Raw genomic sequence first — 21,047 nt, forward strand, 5'->3', positions numbered from 1 at the left:
AATAAACTCAACTCTTTGTAATTCTACAGGCACAAAGAGCAACTGTCACAAATGAGCAGCAGTGCAAACATCACTTTTCATCTAAAACTATCAGATTGCTCAAATCTAGTCAGTCCAATTACTCCTCATATGTGGGTCAGTTCAGGACAAATGTGGTTACTTAGAAGATTTAAATAACAACTGTGTAATTATTTTTTCGTATCTTTTTTGCTTCTTGATTACGAAAAGACAGATATGACTTCTGCACAAAATGTTTTTTTGAGAAGCAACAACCACAAAATGTGGGTTTGCTAAAAAAGATTTCAATTCTGACAAATTGTTCTTGTTTTATCAGATACATTTTTTCCCACTTTTAACAGAAAACATTAAAGCTAAATCTATTCACATAAATAAAGGCAGAAAATATCAATCGAAGCAAAATTTGATTTATTCTCAGTTATTCCATTCCAGTTTGTTCCAAAAATTCAAGAATTGCAAGGTCTCCTCTGGTTTCATAGCGGGTTTTTGAAATGTTTAATTTGTAAGGTCACCAATGTATTTGGGAGTTTATCTTTGCAAGGCTCTGAAAACTAGAAGTTAAATTTTAAAATCAATTCTAACTTTAACTGGGAGCCCATGTAAAGAGGTCAGTAATGGAGTTATGTGTGCTTGTTTATTGGCTCCTGTTAAAATCCTTTCCTGCAGAATTTTGAACGTTTTTAAAGAGCTTTTGTTAAAAAAGGGGAAAAAAGTGATATACAGTAATCTAAACATGAAGAAAAAAGCTTGAATAATAATCTTCAGGTCAGATCTGGATGAGATGTGTTTTATTTTTGACAAATTCCTCAGATCATAAATACAATTTTTGACAATTGAGTAGAGTGTCCTTCCAAAGATAGAGATTTAAAAAACAACACCCCAAGCTGACAGTCGATTGGAAGGGGGAACTCAGAGAATCAAGGTGCTGTTTGATGGAAGGGATTGTGTTTTCTGGGGCAAAAAAAAAATCACTGTTTCTGTCTTATGAGCATTTAAGAGTAAATGGTTATTAAATAACGATGACTTAATATCTTGACAAATTTACCGGATTGTTCAAAAGTTTCAGGGAAGAGCAATAAAGTTGTCTGTTAGCATTCTCACCTCACAGCAAGAAGGCTCTTGATTTTATCCAAACTTTCCTTTCTTTCTGTTGACTCTCCAGCTTCCTCCCACAGTTCAAACACACATTTCAAGGGTTGATTGGTGACTGTAAATCGCCCTATAGGTGCAAGTGTGTGTCTCTAATCGTGCAATGAACTGGCAACATAAGATGTGCCCCCAAGTAAACAATTATGCTCCAAAATTAAAGGGTTCACCTTTTTCTCTCCAGTTCACCACTCACACTCCCGTTTAGACTATTTATTAATCAGTAACTCTCTTTTAAAAAATATTCAAAGCTCCAACATCCATCCAATTATTAACAGTGACCATGCTCCAGTCTCTGTAAATATTTCTAGGGAAAAATACACACCCTCTGGTACAACCTGGGACGACCCTGACGAAGGCGGAAGGCATTCCGCCGAAACATGTCAGTAGGTTTTACACAAAACAAACCCAGTGTCTGATAAAAAATAATTTAACTGCTTAATAGAACTTATAGACACAATGAACTTCATTGAATTAACCTGGAGGTTTAATACGTCTCTGTAAAAGGACCAGGAATTTCTTGAATTCTTTAAAAAAGAGTGGGCAACCTTCTTAGACTTCAACAAAACTCCAGACATCTCACCGTGCATTCTCTGGGAAACAGCAAAGGCAGTCATGAGAGGGAAAATCATTTCTTATTCAACGCACAAAAAACGCAAAGAGAAAGCAGATTTATTAGAATTAGAAAATAAAATCAAAACCCTGGAGACTGCTTATGCTGCTTCTGCACAGGAAGACATTCTGGGAGATCTGAAAAAATTTAAAGCTGCATTTAAATGACATCATCAATAAACAAACACAATTTCAAATACAAAGGCTACGACTTGAAAGATTTGAAAACTCTAATAAATCTGGCAAATTTCTGGCTAATCAGCTTAAAATTAATAGAGAAAAATCATCAATCACCTCTATTACGGACCAAACAGGAAACGTCACTTATGACCCGGTCAAAATTAATAACGCATTTGAAAACTTTTATGAAAACTTGTACACACCACAGATCAATCCGTCAGAGCAAAGTATTGACTCATTTCTTAATAATGTAAACCTACCCAGGCTAAACGAGGATCAAATCACAAACTTAGACTCTCCGCTCTCGTTGTCTGAACTTCATGAAGCTCTGTTACTTATGCCCAATGGTAAAGCACCAGGGCCTGACGGCTTTCCTGCTGAGTTTTATAAAGAATTCTGGGAACAACTGGCACCAACATTTTATAAAACGGTCACATCTATTAATGAGAGCCAATCAATGCCACCTAACATGAACTCAGCCAACATAATTCTTCTTCTAAAACCAGACAAAGATCCCACTAGTCCTTCAAGCTATCGCCCTATTTCTTTAATCAATGCAGATGTAAAAATTATCTGCAAAGCACTAGCACAGAGATTAGAAAAAATCACTCCTCACATAATTCACTTCGACCAAACTGGATTCATCAAAGGCAGACACTCGGATGATAATGTCCGTAGACTAGTTAATATAATAGACTTTGCCACCATTGAAAACCAGGAAATGACGGTACTATCGCTGGATGCTGAAAAAGCCTTTGACAGAGTAAATTGGAAGTTCCTTATTGCTGCCCTCCATAAGTTTGGTTTTGGAGAAGCATTCATCAATTGGATCAAAATATTATATCACAACCCCAATGCATCAGTTAGAACTAATAAACAGACTTCAAACAGGTTTTTTTCTTGGAAGAGGAACCAGACAGGGTTGCCCACTCTCTCCTTCTCTTTTTGCTATATTCATTGAGCCTTTAGCTGCAGCAATAAGACAGAATGAAAGCATTATAGGAATAAAAACCAAACACAGCCATCATAAAATTAGTCTTTATGCGGATGACATATTACTGTTTTTAAGGAATTTACATTCTGTAACTGAAACAGCAATGATCATAAATGAATTCTCCTCCATATCAGACTATTCCATTAATTGGAATAAGTCTGTTTTATTACCACTCAACAGGAATATGGAACAAAGACTCACAATTCCAGTTAAAACAGGAAATATCAAATATCTGGGTATCTACTTTTCCCCCAAACTATCAGAACTGGTGCAGCTAAACCACACCCCATTACTGAAAAGCATACACGACGATCTAACACGCTGGACCAACCTGCCTCTGTCCCTTATGGGCAAGGTAGCCACGGTTAAAATGAAAATCTTACCCAAGGTTAATTATCTCTTCTCAATGATTCCCACACAACCACCATTAAAATGGTTCAAAACATTAGACTCATCCATATCAAGCTTTCTATGGAACAATAAACCTGCAAGAATTAGTCTGAAAACTTTAAAATCTGCAAAAAGCTGTGGAGGATTAGAATTACCTAATTTCCACAAATACTTTCTTGCAAATATATTACAATACATCTTAAAATGGTTAAAAAATAATCCAGAAACCAACTCATGGTTAGACTTGGAACAGGCGTTATGTGGAAAGATCAACCTGTCAGAGCTACCATTCATTAGCCAAACAGTTAAAAAAACAGGATTATTTCAAAACTATTAATATAAACGCCACTTTAACAGCCTGGTGGGAATTTCTCAAAATATCAAAATCAACAATTCAACCGTGCAAAATGACACCCATCTGGAAGAACCCGCACATCCTTATAAACAAAAAAATGATTCACTTCCCAGCTTGGCAAGCAGGGGGCATAAAACAACTAGAGCACATAATTATTGATAGAAGATTCATAACTCCCCAGGAACTTCAAAACAAACATGGAATAAATAACTTCTTGGAATATCAGCAACTTAAATCAAGTATTACTAAAAAGTATAAATATAAAGACGACGACTTAAAGCTACCAGATGTAGTTACCACTCTGATTAATTTTTCAATGAATAGAACTCTCTCCAAAATATACAAACTTTTATGTAATTTAGATAACAATATTGCCCTTCCAACAACAAAATGGGATGCAGATTTGAGCATCAGCACAGATGAAAGCTTCTGGTCAGAACTCTGTCTAAACACCTTTAAACTGACAAAAAGTCCAAATCTGCAGCTAATCCATCTCAAAACTCTTCACAGAATTTACTACACTGGACAGAGGATGTTCAAGATGGGTCTCAGTAACTCAGACATTTGCGAGCACTGTGATAGTAATCTACCCGACAGTTACATGCACGCACTGTGGTTCTGCACACCTGTCCAGGCTCTCTGGCAGCAGGTATGTGCCGATTTATCAGTCTGGCTTAAGGTTTCAATCACTGCCTCACCGTCACTTTGTGTGCTTGGTGACATGAGTGCCATCGACATAGAAGAAGGATTAGCATCTATCATTTTCATAACTCTTTGTATTGCCAAAAAAACTATTTTAATAAATTGGAAATACAAGAAAAATATAAAAATAAGTCAACACAGAAATCTGCTGTTTGATCATATCAGCTTGGAAAAAATGTCAGCCCAAAGTTCAAGTAACTTTGAAAGAATTCAGTCTCTCTGGTCTCCTGTGGTTGACTCCATGACTTAGGGGGTGGGGTGCTTGGTCGTCGCTGCTCCTTGCCCTTCTGCCGTGGCTTGGGGTGGGGGTCGGGGCCTCCGGTGCCTGGCGGGGGCGGGCTGGGGCGCTGCGTGGTCCTCTGGGCTTGGGTGTGGGGGTGCGTGGTGGGGGGGTGGGGTGGTGGTCTGGCTTGGCTTGGGGGGGTGGTCCCTTTGCCTGTGCTGGGGGGAATTGGCGGGGGGCCCTGCTCGGGGGGGGGGGGGGGGGGGGGCAGCGGCGCTGGATGGGCTGCCCATCTGCGCCTGGGGCTGGGATCGGCCCTTCCCTGGCTCTGGGACGGGACGGGACAACCCTCTCGGGGCCCCCGGTCGCTCTGGGTGTCATCCGCTTCGGCTGCGGGGTCTGGGGTGGGGGGCTTGTCGGCCCTGTCCTGTGGGGGGGGCGTTTTGGGGGGGAGGGGGGGCCATTATTGGTGCTGGGCGGGGGGGCTGACGGGTCGGGGTCTCCACTGAGGCAATCGGTGGTTGCCTCGGCCGGTTGGCTGCCCGTTTGCTGGGGGGGGGCTGGGGGACAGCTGTTTGACCAGTGGGGGACAGTCTACCAGCTGTCCCCAACTTACCCCCTTCCTCATATAACCTCATATTAGGGTGAGGGGGTGGGGGGTCTAGCCTGCGATGCGCCTTGGGGGGGAGCTACTTGGCAGTGGCCTCCCTCTTATGGTTGCCGTATGGAGTGGGCCCCCCCTTTTTCGGTTTTATTTGTAGGGTCCTTGGTAGGGGGGGTGCTTGGACATCACTGCCAGCAAGCAGCAGATGTCCTCCTAGCACCCTACCCGCCAATTTTAACCGTACTTTAGACATTTAGGGCCCCTTGGTGGGGAGGGTGAGGGGACATCACTGTGAGTAATCAGGAGATGTCCACTTAGTGCCCTACTCGCCAATTTTAACTGCACCCCCCTTAGTACACACACCCCTCCCCCTTCAATATATACATTCCAACATAAACACACACACATGCACACACACACCCTGTCAAACACACATACACGCACACCCATTTTGCAAGGAAGGTGGGACCTGGGCCCATCTGTCCCCTACCCCTTCCCTGGTGGGGGGTGCGGGCCCCTTGGCGACGGCGGCCGTGTCCCCTGGGTGCCGGCTTCCTGGGCCCGGTGGTGCTCTCTCCGCACGGTGGGGGGGCTCACATTACATCTGAGCCGGGGGTGTTTGTGTCCCTGGGGGGTGGGTCCTGGTCCTTGCTCATGAGCGCTGGGCCCCGCCAAACTTCCAACAGTGGCCGAGCCTGGTTGGGCCATATTTACAACACCCCTTATGGGCCCCCTTTTTTCCCCGGGGTTCCCCCCTCCTGGGCGGGGGCGGCTGGCCCCTGCCTTGCTCCTCCCTGGACCAACCGTGGGCCGGGTGGGTGGCTGCCTGGAGTGCGGAGCGGGTCTCCCTTGGGGGGTCCTGCTCGTACCTGGGGTTGGGGCGGGGGGATGCCCGGAACTCCTGGGTGGTGGTGGGGTGCTCGTCTGGGGCTGTGGGCGTCCTTCTCCGGTGGGGCCCTGCGTTGGGCTCTCCTGACGCGGCGGGGGGGCTGCTTTCCTGGTTGGGCTGGAGCGGCGCTCTCTTTCCCTCCGCGCCTCCCTGCTCTCTGGCTCTGGGGGCCTCGCGGCGGTCCTGCTGGCCCTGGCCTGGGTGGCGGTCTTGCTCGCCCGGGGGGCGGTTGTTCCCTGCCTGTTCCCGTGTGGCGTTGGGGGGATTCCGGCTGCCGCTGCTGCTGCGGCGGGGTCTGGGTGTGGGGGTGGCTGGGCGCTCCTCCTCCTTCTTTTCACATTCCACCATCCATTTTAGAAGAACATAAACACTCACCTGAACACAGGTGTTAGCTCACCTTTGCACTAATAGTTTGCATGATTGAATGAATGAAAGATTTCACACTAGTTGGTTGAAAGGCATAGGTATGCGTTTGTGAACACTATCTGTTTTGTGGACATGTTGACATGTGGACATTTTTGCAGCTAGCAGGTGTGTTGATAACATTTGAGTGTGTGTGGACAGGCCCCGCCCTTTTTGTACTACATTTGAACCGTACCGTAATGATAAACAACCAGTAAACCTGTCTGCTCTATGCTGCTTCATGGTCTTACCCCCCCTCTCACTATCACCCTCCCCTCTCTAACATCCCTCTCTCTTCTTCCCTTCTTTCCTTTTCCGTCAGGTCCAACACCAAAGATTTTCAAACATGGTTGAAATTAATAAAGTTTGGCCTCAATTACAAAAGGGGTTTATTCAGTCATACCTTTGGTTTGTCTGAAGATTAATAACCCCTCTTGTTAAAGTAAAGTATGTCCAACACAAGAGGCCCTCAGCTCTCATCTGCCTGCCTAGCTGTTGGACAGGACAAGATAAAAAAAAAACAAAAAAAAAAACAAAACAATTATGCTCCAACAATCCCCCTGACCCTGACAAGGACAAAGCAGGAATAAAAGATGGATTGATAGACATTCTTGGATGACGAGAGATCCTACAAAGATCTGCTTCCATGACCTCTGATGTGCTTTTGATCTAAAAAAAAAAGCTATTCTTCTGATAAAACTGCAACAGAAACACCAGGATTATGAATGTGGCTTTTTAGATCACAAACACAAGTCACATTTTTACTGAAAATAGGTGTGTCACCAGCTTCTAACTGCAGCCCCTGTCATTATAAGACATGTAGCTTCCCATAACAACATGTGACATCACCCTCTTTCCATGCAGTCATCTCTCAGCTGTTTGTGATGCTGCAGACTGCCCTTCTTCTGCTGGTGTGTACTGTTTGTGTGTGGCCTCTAATGTGCTGCCGTACATGCAAGCATGAAAAAGCCATCCAATTCACCGTGCAAAACCAATCAGCACTCCTCAAAGGAAAATTGAACTTCTACGCCTTTAGCCGTGGGACTAATATATGACCAGGCTCTATCTATCTGCCATTAAAAAAAACAACCTCAAGTTAGTAATAGCAGTACTAATAAATTCTGATGGAAAGCATTTGTGACTTGCAACTGTGTGGTTGTCCTCCCCTGCTATACATCAGCTCACAGCAATGAATAAACTATATCTCTGATGCAGCTGTGAATTTGGAAGATCTATGGCTTTATAGCAGTGATTAGATTTGCAATTGTTGCAGCACAGCAGAAGCCTCCATCAGTGCATAAACAGGAGTGCAGAATGGATGCAAGAAGTGCTGCCATCTTGAACCTCTGCTCCTCTGTGAAGTCTCAGGCATCTCAAACTGTCTGAGGATACTTGCAGAATAATCTAGACAGACTTTGACACGGTTACTGAGCACAGCGATGCTGCCAGCTGAGCCAATCACATGTGGCCCTGAGTCAGAGCTGAATGTGGCTTGCATCTGTAAACAGATGGCTCACATTTTCACTTTGGCAATGCTGACAGATTGATATCAAAGCGAAACGAAAGGCTTTAAAGAACCATAGAGACAAACTCAAGAGTATCACCTCAAAGTAATGACAGGGAGGCTTACACTGCTTGCAAAATAGATGCTGAACTTTGAAATGTGATAATATAAACCACATACATTTCAGATTTAGTTGATATTTGAAAAAAGTTTTTTGATCTAATGTTTACATTCTAAATCAAAAGTGAAGTTTTTTATCAAACAAATTTTTCCCCTCTTATTTTATTAGCTCCCTTTAAAGCCAAAAGAAACAGGTAGAGCAGGCAGGTGTGTGCAGGTAGCACGTACTATTATTATCTAAAAGCCATCTAAAAGCCACTAACCATCAGTGCCGCCTTATGACACATGCATGTTACCTAAAAAAAAAAGATGACATGTCAAAGACTTAAGTTGATCATACTTCACCATTCCTGTTTACAGTTGGACAGTCAGCTTACAGGTCAGCTCTTTCTATTTCTCCTCTACATTCTTTAAATATTTTTAATCAATATCTGAAAAGCTAAACACCAAAGGTGAGTGAGCTTTCTCTACAAAGCAGCAGAAACACAACTTGTAGAATTGTGTGGTTGCCATTTTTAATGATAACGATAATGTGTTTGCGCTTGAGGATCTTCTCTGATTCACAGATGTGTTGTACTCCCCGAACAGAAAAATGGTTGGGAAGTCCCTGATTGCTGGCGTGGTGGTCCTTTTAGTGGCTGCAGTGAGCCTTTTTCTCGGGGTATTCATGGCTTTTGGAAAGAAAAACACACCTCCTTCCTCAGACCACTTCTACTCAAAGGCGGCAGTGGCAGCTGATGCTGGAAAGTGTTCAGAAGTAGGGAGGTAAAAGAAGATATGAGGCATTTTTGGATCTGCTTTAGTGTTTTTGGCTGTTAAATGTTTTCTTGTACACTTAGGGACATTTTGAAGAAAAATGGTTCAGCTGTGGATGCCTCCATTGCCGCTTTACTATGTGTTGGCCTTTTGAATGCCCACAGCATGGGCATCGGAGGAGGGCTCTTTTTTGTCATCTACAATGCTTCCACAGGTGAGAGTGGTATAAGTGAGAACACTATTACATCACAAAAAATAAGATGAATTAAATAACTTTTTTTTCCTGCAGGGAAAGTGGAAACAATTGATGCAAGGGAAACAGCACCTATGAATGCCACAGAAGACATGTTTGGCAACAACACAAAGCTTTCTCGCACAGGTAGAAACTGTCAGATGATTTCCTTAATTAACAAAGGCTTTGGTGATGTGAAGGGGTTGCCATAACATGACCATAATATTTTACCGCTAACCTAAAGTACTAACAGGAAAAAAATGGTAACTGGCACTGTTTTGGTTTTGTGCAGTCTGTTAATCCAACAGCATCCCTGACAAAAGTATTGCTAAATCAAACTGAATATGGCTTAAGGCTTAGATTAAAAAGCAAGACTGTTTAAAAATGGTTTCCATCTGAACTCAACTTTGTCTCAAGGTGTAACATTGTACATTTAAGATCTTCTACAAATGATAATTTGTTTCTGTATGACAGGCGGATTGTCTATAGCCATTCCAGGGGAGATCCGGGGCTATGAGATGGCGCACAAAAGACATGGAAGACTTCCATGGAAGGAGTTGTTTGAGCCTAGCATTGCTTTGGCTCGTGATGGTTTTCCTATAGGAAAAGCCTTGGCTCATGCCCTCTTTAAGAGCAAAGATTCTATTCAAAGGAATGCCAACATGTGGTAAGTCTGATTTTAAGTTGTTCTTTAATTTTAAAACATCATCTTAAACTTTTCTCATGTCCGGGACCTGAACCTTTGATCAAACAAATTGACTATGAAACCCAATACTGCTCTCAATATGAGGTAAGTAAGTAAGTAAGTAAATCTTTATTTATATAGCACTTTTGTCAGAGAGCAACTCACAAAGTGCTTCACAATGTTAAAACAATATAAAATCAGTAGCGAGACCCAAATAAACACACACAGGTATATAAATAAAACAAACAAACACGCAGAAGTGAACACAAGTAAAAGTCAGCTAAAAGCTCTCCTAAATAAAACTTCTTAACTTGAGCTTTAAAACAATCGACTGAGTCAATCTGGCGCAGAGACAGGGGGAAGTCGTTCCAAAGTCGGGGAGCTACTGCCTGAAAGGCGACGTCTCCCCCAGTTTTAAAACGAGTTTTTTGGAACACATTAAAGATTTTTATCAGTGGACCAGTGTACGGAGTTAAAAGATCAGAAATATAGTTCTGGGTTTTTCCGTGCAAGGCTCTAAACACTAAAATCAGAATCTTAAAATCTATTCTAAATTTAAGAGGAAGCCAATGTAGAGATAAAAGCAGAGGGATGGCATGAGTGCGCTTATTGGTTACTGTTAAAAGCCTTGCAGCAGAATTCTGGACCAATTGGAGACGTTTAAGAAACTTTTTATTAAAACAAGTAAAAAGAGAATTGCAGTAGTCTAAACAAGAGGGGATAAAAGCATGGATGATCAGCTCAAGGTCAGATCTGGTTAAAATTGTCTTCAGTTTAGCCAGATTCTTCAGGTGATAAAAACAGTTTTTGACCAAGAGCTTCGAGTGACAGGTCAAGAGACATAGCTTTGTCAAGCCAGACACCAAGATTCCTGACACTGGGCTGGACAGAAGAGCTCAGTGAACCAGGGTGTCTTTTGATGGAGGGAATTTTGTCACCAGAAGCAAAAATTATTGTCTCTGTCTTATTTGGGTTCAGGAGTAAATGGATGTCATTTAACCAAACTCTAATGCTGGCCTATGGAAGCGATTCTGTAGCATAATTAGAAATAAAAGTCAAAACCAGAAATGCTGTTTCATTTTCAAAATGAAGCTGCATTTTTTGATTCAAAAATAAAATGAAAAAGCAATCCACCAAAATTCTTTTTCATTTTCTTCTTCCACACCGCTTATTCTGTCACTTAATTAAAATGATAATGAAAATGGTATTTGACATTTCATTTTCAAAACGTTCTCTGGTAAATGTGTAGCAAAATTCATTTAGAAATGTCTAATTTGACCATTAAAATGGATTAACAGACATGCTTTTTAATTTTCAAAATGTAACTGCATCAAATGACTCAAAATTAAAAAGCAATACTTCAAAATGCTTTTTCATTTCTATTAAAAAACTGCTTATTCTGTGTCATAATTAAAACGAAAATGCAAAGAGGGAATTACATTTTCATTTTAACATCCACCCTGCGAACATTGTCACATTATTCAATTCGAATAAGCATTTCCAGCGGGGAGGCGGGGGCGATGAAGTCAGTGCTATCTCTGTGTGTCCGGCTGGTAAGAGACACATGCTTGGAGCAGTGTAGCTTTGTGTTAGCGGCAGAGAAGAGGGCTTCGTGATGGTTGTGAACTTCTGATGATTTCACACAGCTTCTCAGGACTAGCAGGACGTAGCAGCATTTCCGCCTTCTGCGGACGCACCGCGGTTCATCGAAACCCCTCCCCGACAAGCTTTTTATCTTTGGACCGACAGGCGCGAGTGCTGCTACGATCTGAGAAACCATCATATGAATTTGTGTTTCCAGTGGTGTCGAGAAAAAAGAAAGGATGATGTAATTCCCACATATTTACATCCAAGATGCTCATTGCCCGTTCAGAGTTTTAAGTACCTCCACGGCTAATGTTTGAAGCACATATTAGCCTAATGCTAACCCGTCTTTCGGGTCCTCCTTGCAGCGAAGCAAAAACTCACTGACCGCACGGATTTAAAAAAATATGAGCGAGCAGGCCCTTAATAATAATCACAACAGTAATAAAGCACATTTAGAAGATAGTCTCCTGCAGCTTCGCGGTGATTTTGCTGTTCGATGACAGCTGGAGCCCCATCAAGAGATATAGCAGTTTTCGCCATGCTAAACGTTTGCTAGTTGGACCAGCACGCACTCAGCTTTGCGCTGAGTGCGTGCTGGTCCACGCCGTCTTCTAAATGTGCTTTTACTGCTCACATTTTTTTTCATTTGCTGATGAGTCTTCCAATGGGAATCATGTAGAGAGTGAATAGAATGGACCCAATACAGAATCTTGGGGAACACCACTGGACAGGATTTTTGCTTCTGAAGATAGAGAGTCAACACAGACCTTACAAGATCTACCGCTGAAATAGGAGACAAACCAGCTTAGGACGGAACCAGATAAACCGTAGTCGTTATAAAGACGTTCGATCATGATTTCATGGTTTACAGTATCAAATGCAGATTTTAGGTCTAAAAGAATGAAAATAGAGTATTGACCAGAATCTGCTGCCATGAGCACATCGTTGGAAACTTTTAAAGGAGCTGTTTCAGTTGAGTGGATGTTTTTAAAGCCGGATTGGAAAACATCACAAATATTGTTGTGTTCTAAGAATGACCTTCATTGCTCCGATGCAACCTTCTCCAAGATCTTAGCAATAAAAGGAAGTTTCGAAATGGGACAGAAATTATTTGGATCAGAGTGTTCCAAGTTAGGTTTTTTAAGCACAGGATTTATTATAGCGTGCTTCAAAAAGAGGTAACCTCTTGTGATAAAGCATACTTGCTTCTTTTACCTGCACATGAGCACATTGGGACCAGATCTCCATGGTTTCAGACAACATGAAGCGAGGAGCCAAAAACAGAAAATGTCAGAGGCAGAAGCAATCAAATGACCTTCCAATCTTTCATTATAGTTGCTCTCTTTGGCACAATGAAACAGCAGATGCCCAGATAAGATTGAATAAAACAACAAAACAGAAAAAGATACAAAGTTTTACACAACAGTGAATTTATTCAAACAAAATTGTGCAAGCCATTAAAGGACAGGCAGAAAACAGGAATAAAATCACCTTGTAAATAATGGTCTTTCCTATCAGCTCTGTTGAAGTTGCAGCATTTTGCCAATAGTGTTTTTTGTATATATGTATGATCTGAAGTGCTGTTTTTGTACATTTTTTCAGTCATTTGAAAAGCTTTTCTGCTTTACAGCTGTCTTAGTATGTACTTTGATTTTTTTTTCTTAACAGAGCTATTTCTGTCACTGGCAGGTGTATTCATAGGGCAAACCAGTTTATCATCTGGACTGTTTTCCCACAGATCCTGCTGTTCGGTCCAGTCTGTTGAATAAAGCAGATTTTAGGACAATCTGTATAAATCTTTTAAATTTTTGCAGACAGATAGTTCCTCTTGTCTTTAAGAGGATGAAGCACCCATAATAGCTAATTAAGTGTGAATGAACCAAGTGAGACCTTTTTGAATCTATTTCATATGATTTTTGTTTTTTTGTGTTCCAGTTTAAAATTTCTATCTTGTTTTTCTTTCATCGGCTCCCAGTGAGGTGTTTTGTGATTCTGAAAACAACATCTTGAAGGAGAATGATATTATTAGGTTCCCAAAGCTCGCTGACACATATCAGAGAATAGCAGAAGAAGGACCTGATGTGTTTTATAATGGGACAATGGCGAGGAGCATCGTCGAGGACATCCAGGCAGAAGGTGTTGTACTGTCTCCTGTCATAAAAATAAACAAATTAGTTTATGCTGGTAACACTTCACAGAACTCAACAAAGACACGCTCAAGGGACTGATATAAATAGCAGCATGTGATTATTTTTACTCCTCAGTCTACAATCATGACAGCTCTAATCATGTTCCAGGTGGCATTATAACCCTTGATGATTTGCTGGAGTACCAGCCGGTGCTGAATGAGAACCCTCTTAAGCTGAATATTGGGGAGTACACCATACACATCCCGGACGCCCCTTCCAGTGGGCCGGTGTTGGCGCTCATACTCAACATAGTGGACGGTGAGCAACCTGGCAGTGTGCGCAGCCATGCAAAAGAAAGCGCATCAGGCTTCTCCGGGTCATCCCAGGAATGTCCTCCCCCCTCAACTGTTCTGGAACCAGAAAACTCCTATGATGACAAATTAAATTTACATCCATCCTCCGCTGAGGCGCATAAGACCAGTGCTTAAAAACAAGCAGCATCAGAAGTAAAGGGTAGCTTTCTGAACAAGAACTTCTGATCAGGTTTTTGGTTTGAATTAATTTTAAATATAAATACTGAAAAATAAACATTTAAAAAAAGGCACAAATAAATAAACAACATTTAGTTTTGTCAGTTTTGTTGGCAAAGTGGTTTATTTAAGCATGTCCTCTTTTTTACAAACAGTTTGAAAACACCTTGACATTAATTAAGTGTTGAGTTTTCAAGTTTGGATGTTGGAATTTGTACACGTTCTTGCCTTGAATTTCTGGTCATCACTCTAACACACTGGAAAAGCTGAATCTTAAGAAAGCAAAAATGCCCTTGTTTTAAGAAAAGAAAGTCAAATTGTTCAATAGCAAAATAAGCTTAGTTTGAGAAAACATGTCTCAGTGACTAATTTTTTTCCCAAAACTAAAAGTCTCGGTAAAATCATTTTTCTTACCCCATTGGTAGATTTTTTTGCCTATTTAACGAAATTCTGCCACTGGGGTAAAATGTTTTGACTTACTGTATTTCTAAGGGGCCTGCTTTTGCAGCGTTTTTAGAGATGCTGATGTTTGAACTAATCATTTTTAAGAGACCGGAAAAGACTGTCAAAGAACACTGTGTTTTGTCAGTCTGCCCCAGGGCAGCTGTGGCTAAACCGTAGCTTACCATCACCAAGTGTGAATGAATAATGGACACAATGTAAGCGCTTTGAGCGTCTGGAAAAGCGCAGAAAAATCCAATCCATTATTATTATTATTATTATAACAATGTGAAAGTCAGTTTTTGACCGTTCTGAGAACACTTTCTCATGTTGAAACAGTCCATTTTAAACAAGCCTTTGCATGCATAACAGAATGGTGGCCTTTCTTTTTGCATTCAGAGTTTTGGTTAGCATCTCAGTGATTTCAGAAAGTGTTCTTAACTTTGTAATGTCTATGACACAATCATGTTAAGTAAAGCTTTATTATTTTGGGGCTTAAGGCCACAGGGACCCAACAAAAGGTCTTTAGCTTTGTTCCGTTTTGAACCAGAGATGTCTCCAGATTCTCTGAGCAATGATGTTATGCATCTTAAGCGGTGTGATCTGTAAAGTCTTTGCACATTGATGACAATTATTTCATAAGTATTTCAAAAATATTCAATGTTAGGAGGGCCTATGTCTATTTTTACTTATCTTCTTCTGTAAGATAATTATTTAATAGCTAATGGTGTTACTGACCTGATATCAAGTAACCTAAAAAAATATGTGGTTTTCTGGCATGTAAATCTTTTAATTTTTTTTTTTTTTGCTGTTTCAGTTATTTTTTCTCTCTGTGCTGACTCATTTGAGGCTTCGTGTTTTGTAGATGGCATATGATATTTAAGAATTTCAGGCATTTTAGTTTTTGCATTTTTTGTGTTATGTGTTTCTATTGTGAGTAAAATATTGGGTAATAGGATTTAAAAACATTTTGGCTTTCATTCCTTTTAAATATGCCCAAACATTAAAATTTCCAGCAGTAAATATTTGCTTGACTGAACATTTTGAGTGAGTAGAAAGGATTTTCTTGTTTTTTTAGGGTACAATTTCTCAGACACAAGTGTCTCTACAGCAGAAAAAAAGACTCTGACGTACCATCGGATTGTAGAGGCCTTTCGATTTGCATATGCCAAGAGGAGCAGACTGGGGGACCCAAGATATCTCAACATTACTGATGTAAGAGCTCATGCCCCCCCCCACCCCCCCCCCTATTATCTCTAGACCTAGATGGGAAATATGCAACCGATGATGTACTAATTATACAAACAACTTTCTAGGGCAGTTCTGGAGTAACCTGTCTTTCTAAAATTGCTTTAATTATCCCCTTTAAATAAATAATGATGCTAATGCCTTCCTTTTTATTATCTTTGTTTCCTTTTTCTTAACCATCCTTTAGCTGATCCAAAACATGACCTCAGACTACTTTGCTGATGGCATAAGGAATAAAATAACAGATGACACCACTCATCCAGACACCTACTATGAGCCTGACTATTTTGTCCCAGAAAACCATGGCACAGCACATCTGTCTGTTATAGCTGAGGATGGGAGCGCCGTTGCAGCCACCAGTACCATTAATTTATAGTAAGAGTTCAATGTTTTAATCTCAATCTTCCTAATTTTTTAGTTTACTTGAAAAAGCTTCATGTTGCTCCAAATGATTCAAAACAGTTTATTTGACCTCCACAGCTTTGGGTCTAAAGTAATGTCTCGATCTACTGGAATCATTTTTAACGATGAAATGGACGATTTCAGCTCCCCATACATGACCAATGGATTTGGAATCCCACCATCACCCAACAACTTCATCCAACCAGGTTACCTACAATTTTTCCTTGCACAAAATTCTACTTTTGGCTTTTAAAACTCTTTGTGAGGTCACTAAGAGGTGGGACTGTATTTTTAGTTCACCGAGCAGAAATGACCACTGTGTGCTTCCCTTTTGCAGGAAAGAGGCCCCTCTCTTCAATGTGTCCCACCATTATATTTGACAAAGAAAACAGAGTGAAGATGGTTGTAGGAGCCTCAGGAGGCACAAAAATCACCACAGCTACTGCTTTAGTATGTCGTACTCACTCACTCACATCTCTGTGCAGTACTTTTCAACACATGAGAAGATTAAAGTTAAGCTCAGTGTTTTGGAACAAAAAACAGGTCATCCTGAATTCACTCTTCTTCAACTATGACCTGAAGAAAGCTGTGAAGGAGCCACGAGTTCACAACCAGCTTAACCCAAACATGACTGTGGTTGAGCAGGGCTTTGAAAAGGTGGGTAATACATGGACAAAGAGCGCAAAATCCCTCAAACTAACATCATTTAACAGCTGTTCTTCATTCCACCAGGTTTACAGGTGGCATTACATAAATTAATTTATTAATAAAAACACTGAACATGAACAAATTTAATACAGCATGTAAAATTGCATTACGGTACTCACTAAATACAGCCACAAAAAAATTACAATTGTAAAAACAGATGTGAAAATCTTACTGAGGTTTTACAGGACTCCAGGTTTAGAAATACGAGCTGTCATTCTGACAATTCTGAGAAAAGGCCAACATCGTGCTACGGTTAGGCCAAGTCTCAGCTGTAATGACAGTTAACTTCCTAGGAACTTATCTAACACTTTATCAATTTCTGTTTCAAAGTGTAGTTATTAAAGGGCCTATATCATGCTATTCTTAAGCCTTTTATAGTAAACAATATCCATGTATATGATAACATATTAACTCTGGCACACAAAAGAACACATTTTTCATTAAATATTAGTTATTTTCTTGAGTTCTTTTCCAACCCAGAAGTATTTCTTCTGACTTCAGAGGGAAGAGGCTGTTCTGACTGGTCTATGTAAATTTGTGAGATCCTGCTCGTTTTCATGGGTTGTGAAACAATGGAGTACTTAACCCCTTCCTTTCTCGTCTTCCCAAAGAGGAAGTGCCATTGCTTCTTGCTACAGGCGCATGCCATGTTGAAACCAGTCGACAGTGATTGGTCCGAGTTGCTCTGAATCATCTTATCTATGGCAACTACTGTCGCCATTGCCGTAGATACAATAATCACCGTTGACTGGTTTCAGCATGGCGGCACTAATATCAGGAAGAAATGGTGAAGGATTTTGCCTCATTTCGCAAGATCTGGTGGAAAGGCATTTTCTATGGGTGACGTCCCACCTCGATTCGTCCATTGTTTTTACGGTCCATGGTTGGGACGGGCAGGTGCTCAGATAGCAGGAATACACAGAAATGTATGAATGGATGAAAATACCACTTTGCTGAAATTTATAGTGAAGAATGAACAATTATAATACCCCTTGTGCTATCCTATGACCCCACCCTTACATTGACGTGTTATCCCAACCATGACAAAGGTGGATAAAGGTGAAGAGGATTTCATGTAATCCATGGACACCAGTGAAGATCACAAATCATTGAAGAAAAAAGGTTCAGCGCACTGTCTAGTGGGTCTAGATGACCCAACTCCCAATGTTAAAGTGCCTAGGATAGCACAAGGGTTACACTTAAAAGTTAAACAAACGATTTTGCATGTTATTGACCTATAACATATAAATCACACTTCAGAATTAATAATTATTGTATATATTTTAAAATCACCATCTTCAGAAAACTGAATCTTTTTTTACTTTTGTCTGTGTAAATTTTCCACAGAGCGTCTTGGATGGTCTTGCCCAAAAAAATCATGTGACGCAGCTGCTGAGGACTCCAGACTCCGTGGTCCAGGCTGTGGTAAGGCTGGGAGAGCATCTATGTGCAGAGTCTGACCCAAGGAAAGGAGGCTACCCAGCTGGATACTGAACTTCCCTTCATATTCCTTTGTCACCCTCCCTGTGGAAACGATTTCCTCAAAGACATTCAGATAGAAACACGGTTAAAAGGAGTTGACACTGAAGACCCCAGCTATGTTTTAGATACAGAGACACAGCCAACACTCGTTTCTGTTGTCCAAACATGGAAACTATATTTCAGTGCCTCTTTAGCTCAAACTCAATAAGTCAATGTAACATGCTCTTATCTTACAATTTTAGTACGTTAGTGTTAATTTAAAGCAAGAGGTTGCACTTTAACTTTTGCATTATCACTCAGAAAAATAGACTGAGTAGGAAACCTCATTTATCAAAAACATATCCAATTAAGGAATCATAAGCAGTTAATGTTGGACAGCATCCACAATTGGATTAGATTTGCCACAAATCCTGTTATTTGAACATTAATCTAGAGAATCTGGGGTGTTGTCTATGATTGTTGTGAGGAAACTAGTTATTTCTTTGACATTTCGTATAAAAAAGAAAGGTTTGTTTTTGTCAGATAAAGCTACCAATAAAAAGCAGGATGAGAAAGCAGGTATGTCTTATGTTCAAAACAACAAAATTTGAGGTTTTTTGCCTTTTTATTAACAGGAAGTCTGTGTTTTTTCTGATGTTAAGTGGAAACAACATGTTTTTTTCTATCAGGATATTTCCCATTTTTAATGTTTAATATCGAGTTGAGGTCAAGTAAATGTAAGGCGCATTCTGAAAAATGCATTTGCAGATATATTTTTCTAAACATGCATCGTTCTCAGGCCATGTTTGTGGCAAGGCTTTAAATAAACATTTGGAGAAAAAAAACGTCATTTTATCAAAGACATTGTGTCGTTTTGTACAGGAATAATTGACAGAAAATCTCATTTTGGTTGTAATTTGTATTATGCAAAATGAGACATGCTAGAGGCCCCCAGGGTGATTTTTAGACTATATTTTGCCTTAGATTCGTGCAGCACTAGTACAACATCAGTTTTGTGCAACTCCAATAGAACATTGTTAACTATAATCGGTTGCTTATTTTTATTTGAACTTTGTGTCTCAAAAGCGATATAAGCAACTTTTTGTGGGATTCATTTAATTGTGTGAATGCTTTTTAGCATTCACTGCTTTCCTGCTCCAAGCTCGATCGCTGCAGCTCCATGGGTACTGTGACAGGCTGGCGATCTGTCCAAGGTGTTTCCTGCCTTTGCCCAATCGGGACAGTCTCTGGCAACTCAGTGGTGTGTGGTAGCGGAGTCTGGCCAACTCTCTCCATACTGACTCTTTTGAAGTGGTCTTTTGACTGAGGTTTTGTGACTGTAGTAGAAATTTCACCAGTGATGTGTAGTTCAGAAGGACACACTGAAGATGTAACATTTATGTTCTTGATGTGACACAGACGTGTCCGAGCGTCCTGTGTGTGCATGTGCAGGAGCCTTCCATCTCTGACCATCACCTTTTATGTTGTCCAGGTACAGGACAGACCAAAGGTTTGGACACACCTTCCCATTCCTTTGAATGAGAAGGTGTGTTCAAACTTTTGGTCTGTACTGTAGATGTTTTGTTATAAAACTGTTTTGTGAATTGTTCTTTATTAGTTGTAACACAGACGTTTCTGAGAGAATAAAACATGGAATTAAAGACAAACTGGATTAACTTTTCTACCCTTTGATCGAGTCACTGAAAACGTCACATGCCCAAAGATGAGTACGTGCTTGGTTGTGCTGCAGGACCTCAGATTGCGTCTGTACATTGACTGGTCATTGAAACTCGACACCCGTGACACGCAAATCGCATCCGGTGTGAATGCAGAATTGGTTTTCTGATCACATTTACATAAAGACTTATTATTTAAGACTAATAAAATGTATATAAGTGGATTCCTCAACTTGTGAGCTTGTTAAAACTGAAAGAGTTATTTTGACTTGTAGATCTTGTAGTTTAGAAAAATCAGTTACTTCGGGAAAAAGTCAGTCCATCTCAAAGTCTGTTCAATATCTAATTATGTAGATGACATTAAGCTGTGTCGCAGCCCGTCCTGCCTAAACTTTAAACCCGTTACCATGGCAACGGCACTCTCTTTCACACACACAGACACATTAGCTGCGGTTACATGTGCTAAATATCTTTGGTCGGATCAAAGATCGCATTAGAGCTGAACTTTTACATACACCACACTTTCAATCGGAATTATAATTTTGACATGCGCAGAACTACCTAAAATACCGGAAATGGCTGTAGAAGAAGAAACGGTTGTAAACGAAAAAAGCGGCGGCATAGACGAGATGATCTTCTAAACATGCTTTTATTGTTGTTATGATAATTATTAGGTGCTTGTTCGCTCATAATTCTTTTTAATCCGTGCGGCCAGTACTTTATTCTTGGCGGAACGGAGCCGGAAGAATGGTTAGGGTAAGGCTAATATATGCCAACAACATTTATTTATTTATTTATTTATTTCCAACTTGTTCTGTCCAACAGCTGAGCAAACAGATTAGAGCTGAAGGCCTTTTGTGTTGGACAGGTTTTACCATCACAAAAAGAGGTTATATAGCTTCGAGAAACCAGGGTGTAGATTTGTATAAACCCCTTTTTGTTGTATTATTTTTTATTTATTTGTTTCATTTAGTGTGTGTGGCGAGGGAGAGGGGAAGAATGTGAGGGGGTGGGGGAGTAAAAGGAAGAGAGGTCCGGCCCCCAGGCCACAGG

General features: G+C 40.7%; 1 protein-coding gene across 2 annotated transcripts; it reads left to right on the forward strand.

Annotated features, from left to right (window-relative positions):
- Positions 1-8,610: 8,610 nt before the first annotated feature.
- ggt1a (gamma-glutamyltransferase 1a) lies at positions 8,611-20,002 on the forward strand. 2 transcript variants are annotated; one of them, XM_011479086.4, is made up of 12 exons: positions 8,611-8,904; positions 8,979-9,109; positions 9,185-9,274; positions 9,602-9,794; positions 13,375-13,535; positions 13,697-13,846; positions 15,578-15,714; positions 15,935-16,122; positions 16,228-16,355; positions 16,487-16,599; positions 16,693-16,806; positions 18,205-20,002. In XM_011479086.4, the coding sequence occupies exons 1-12, from the start codon at positions 8,732-8,734 to the stop codon at positions 18,349-18,351; spliced, it is 1,725 nt and encodes a 574-aa protein (XP_011477388.1). In that variant the 5' UTR covers positions 8,611-8,731; the 3' UTR covers positions 18,352-20,002.
- The last annotated feature ends 1,045 nt before the right edge of the window (positions 20,003-21,047 follow it).

Source organism: Oryzias latipes, chromosome 9 (assembly GCF_053564925.1).
Source record: "Oryzias latipes strain Hd-rR chromosome 9, Olatipes_Hd-rR_3.1".
Classification (NCBI taxonomy): domain Eukaryota; kingdom Metazoa; phylum Chordata; class Actinopteri; order Beloniformes; family Adrianichthyidae; genus Oryzias; species Oryzias latipes.

Excerpts from the sequence above, each read along its gene's own strand:
- ggt1a (XM_011479086.4), top strand. The coding sequence starts at position 8,732 with ATGGTTGGGAAGTCCCTGATTGCTGGCGTGGTGGTCCTTTTAGTGGCT. Across the intron at positions 15,715-15,934 it reads GATATCTCAACATTACTGAT|CTGATCCAAAACATGACCTC; the intron begins GTAAGAGCTCAT and ends ACCATCCTTTAG. Across the intron at positions 16,807-18,204 it reads TTGAGCAGGGCTTTGAAAAG|AGCGTCTTGGATGGTCTTGC; the intron begins GTGGGTAATACA and ends AATTTTCCACAG.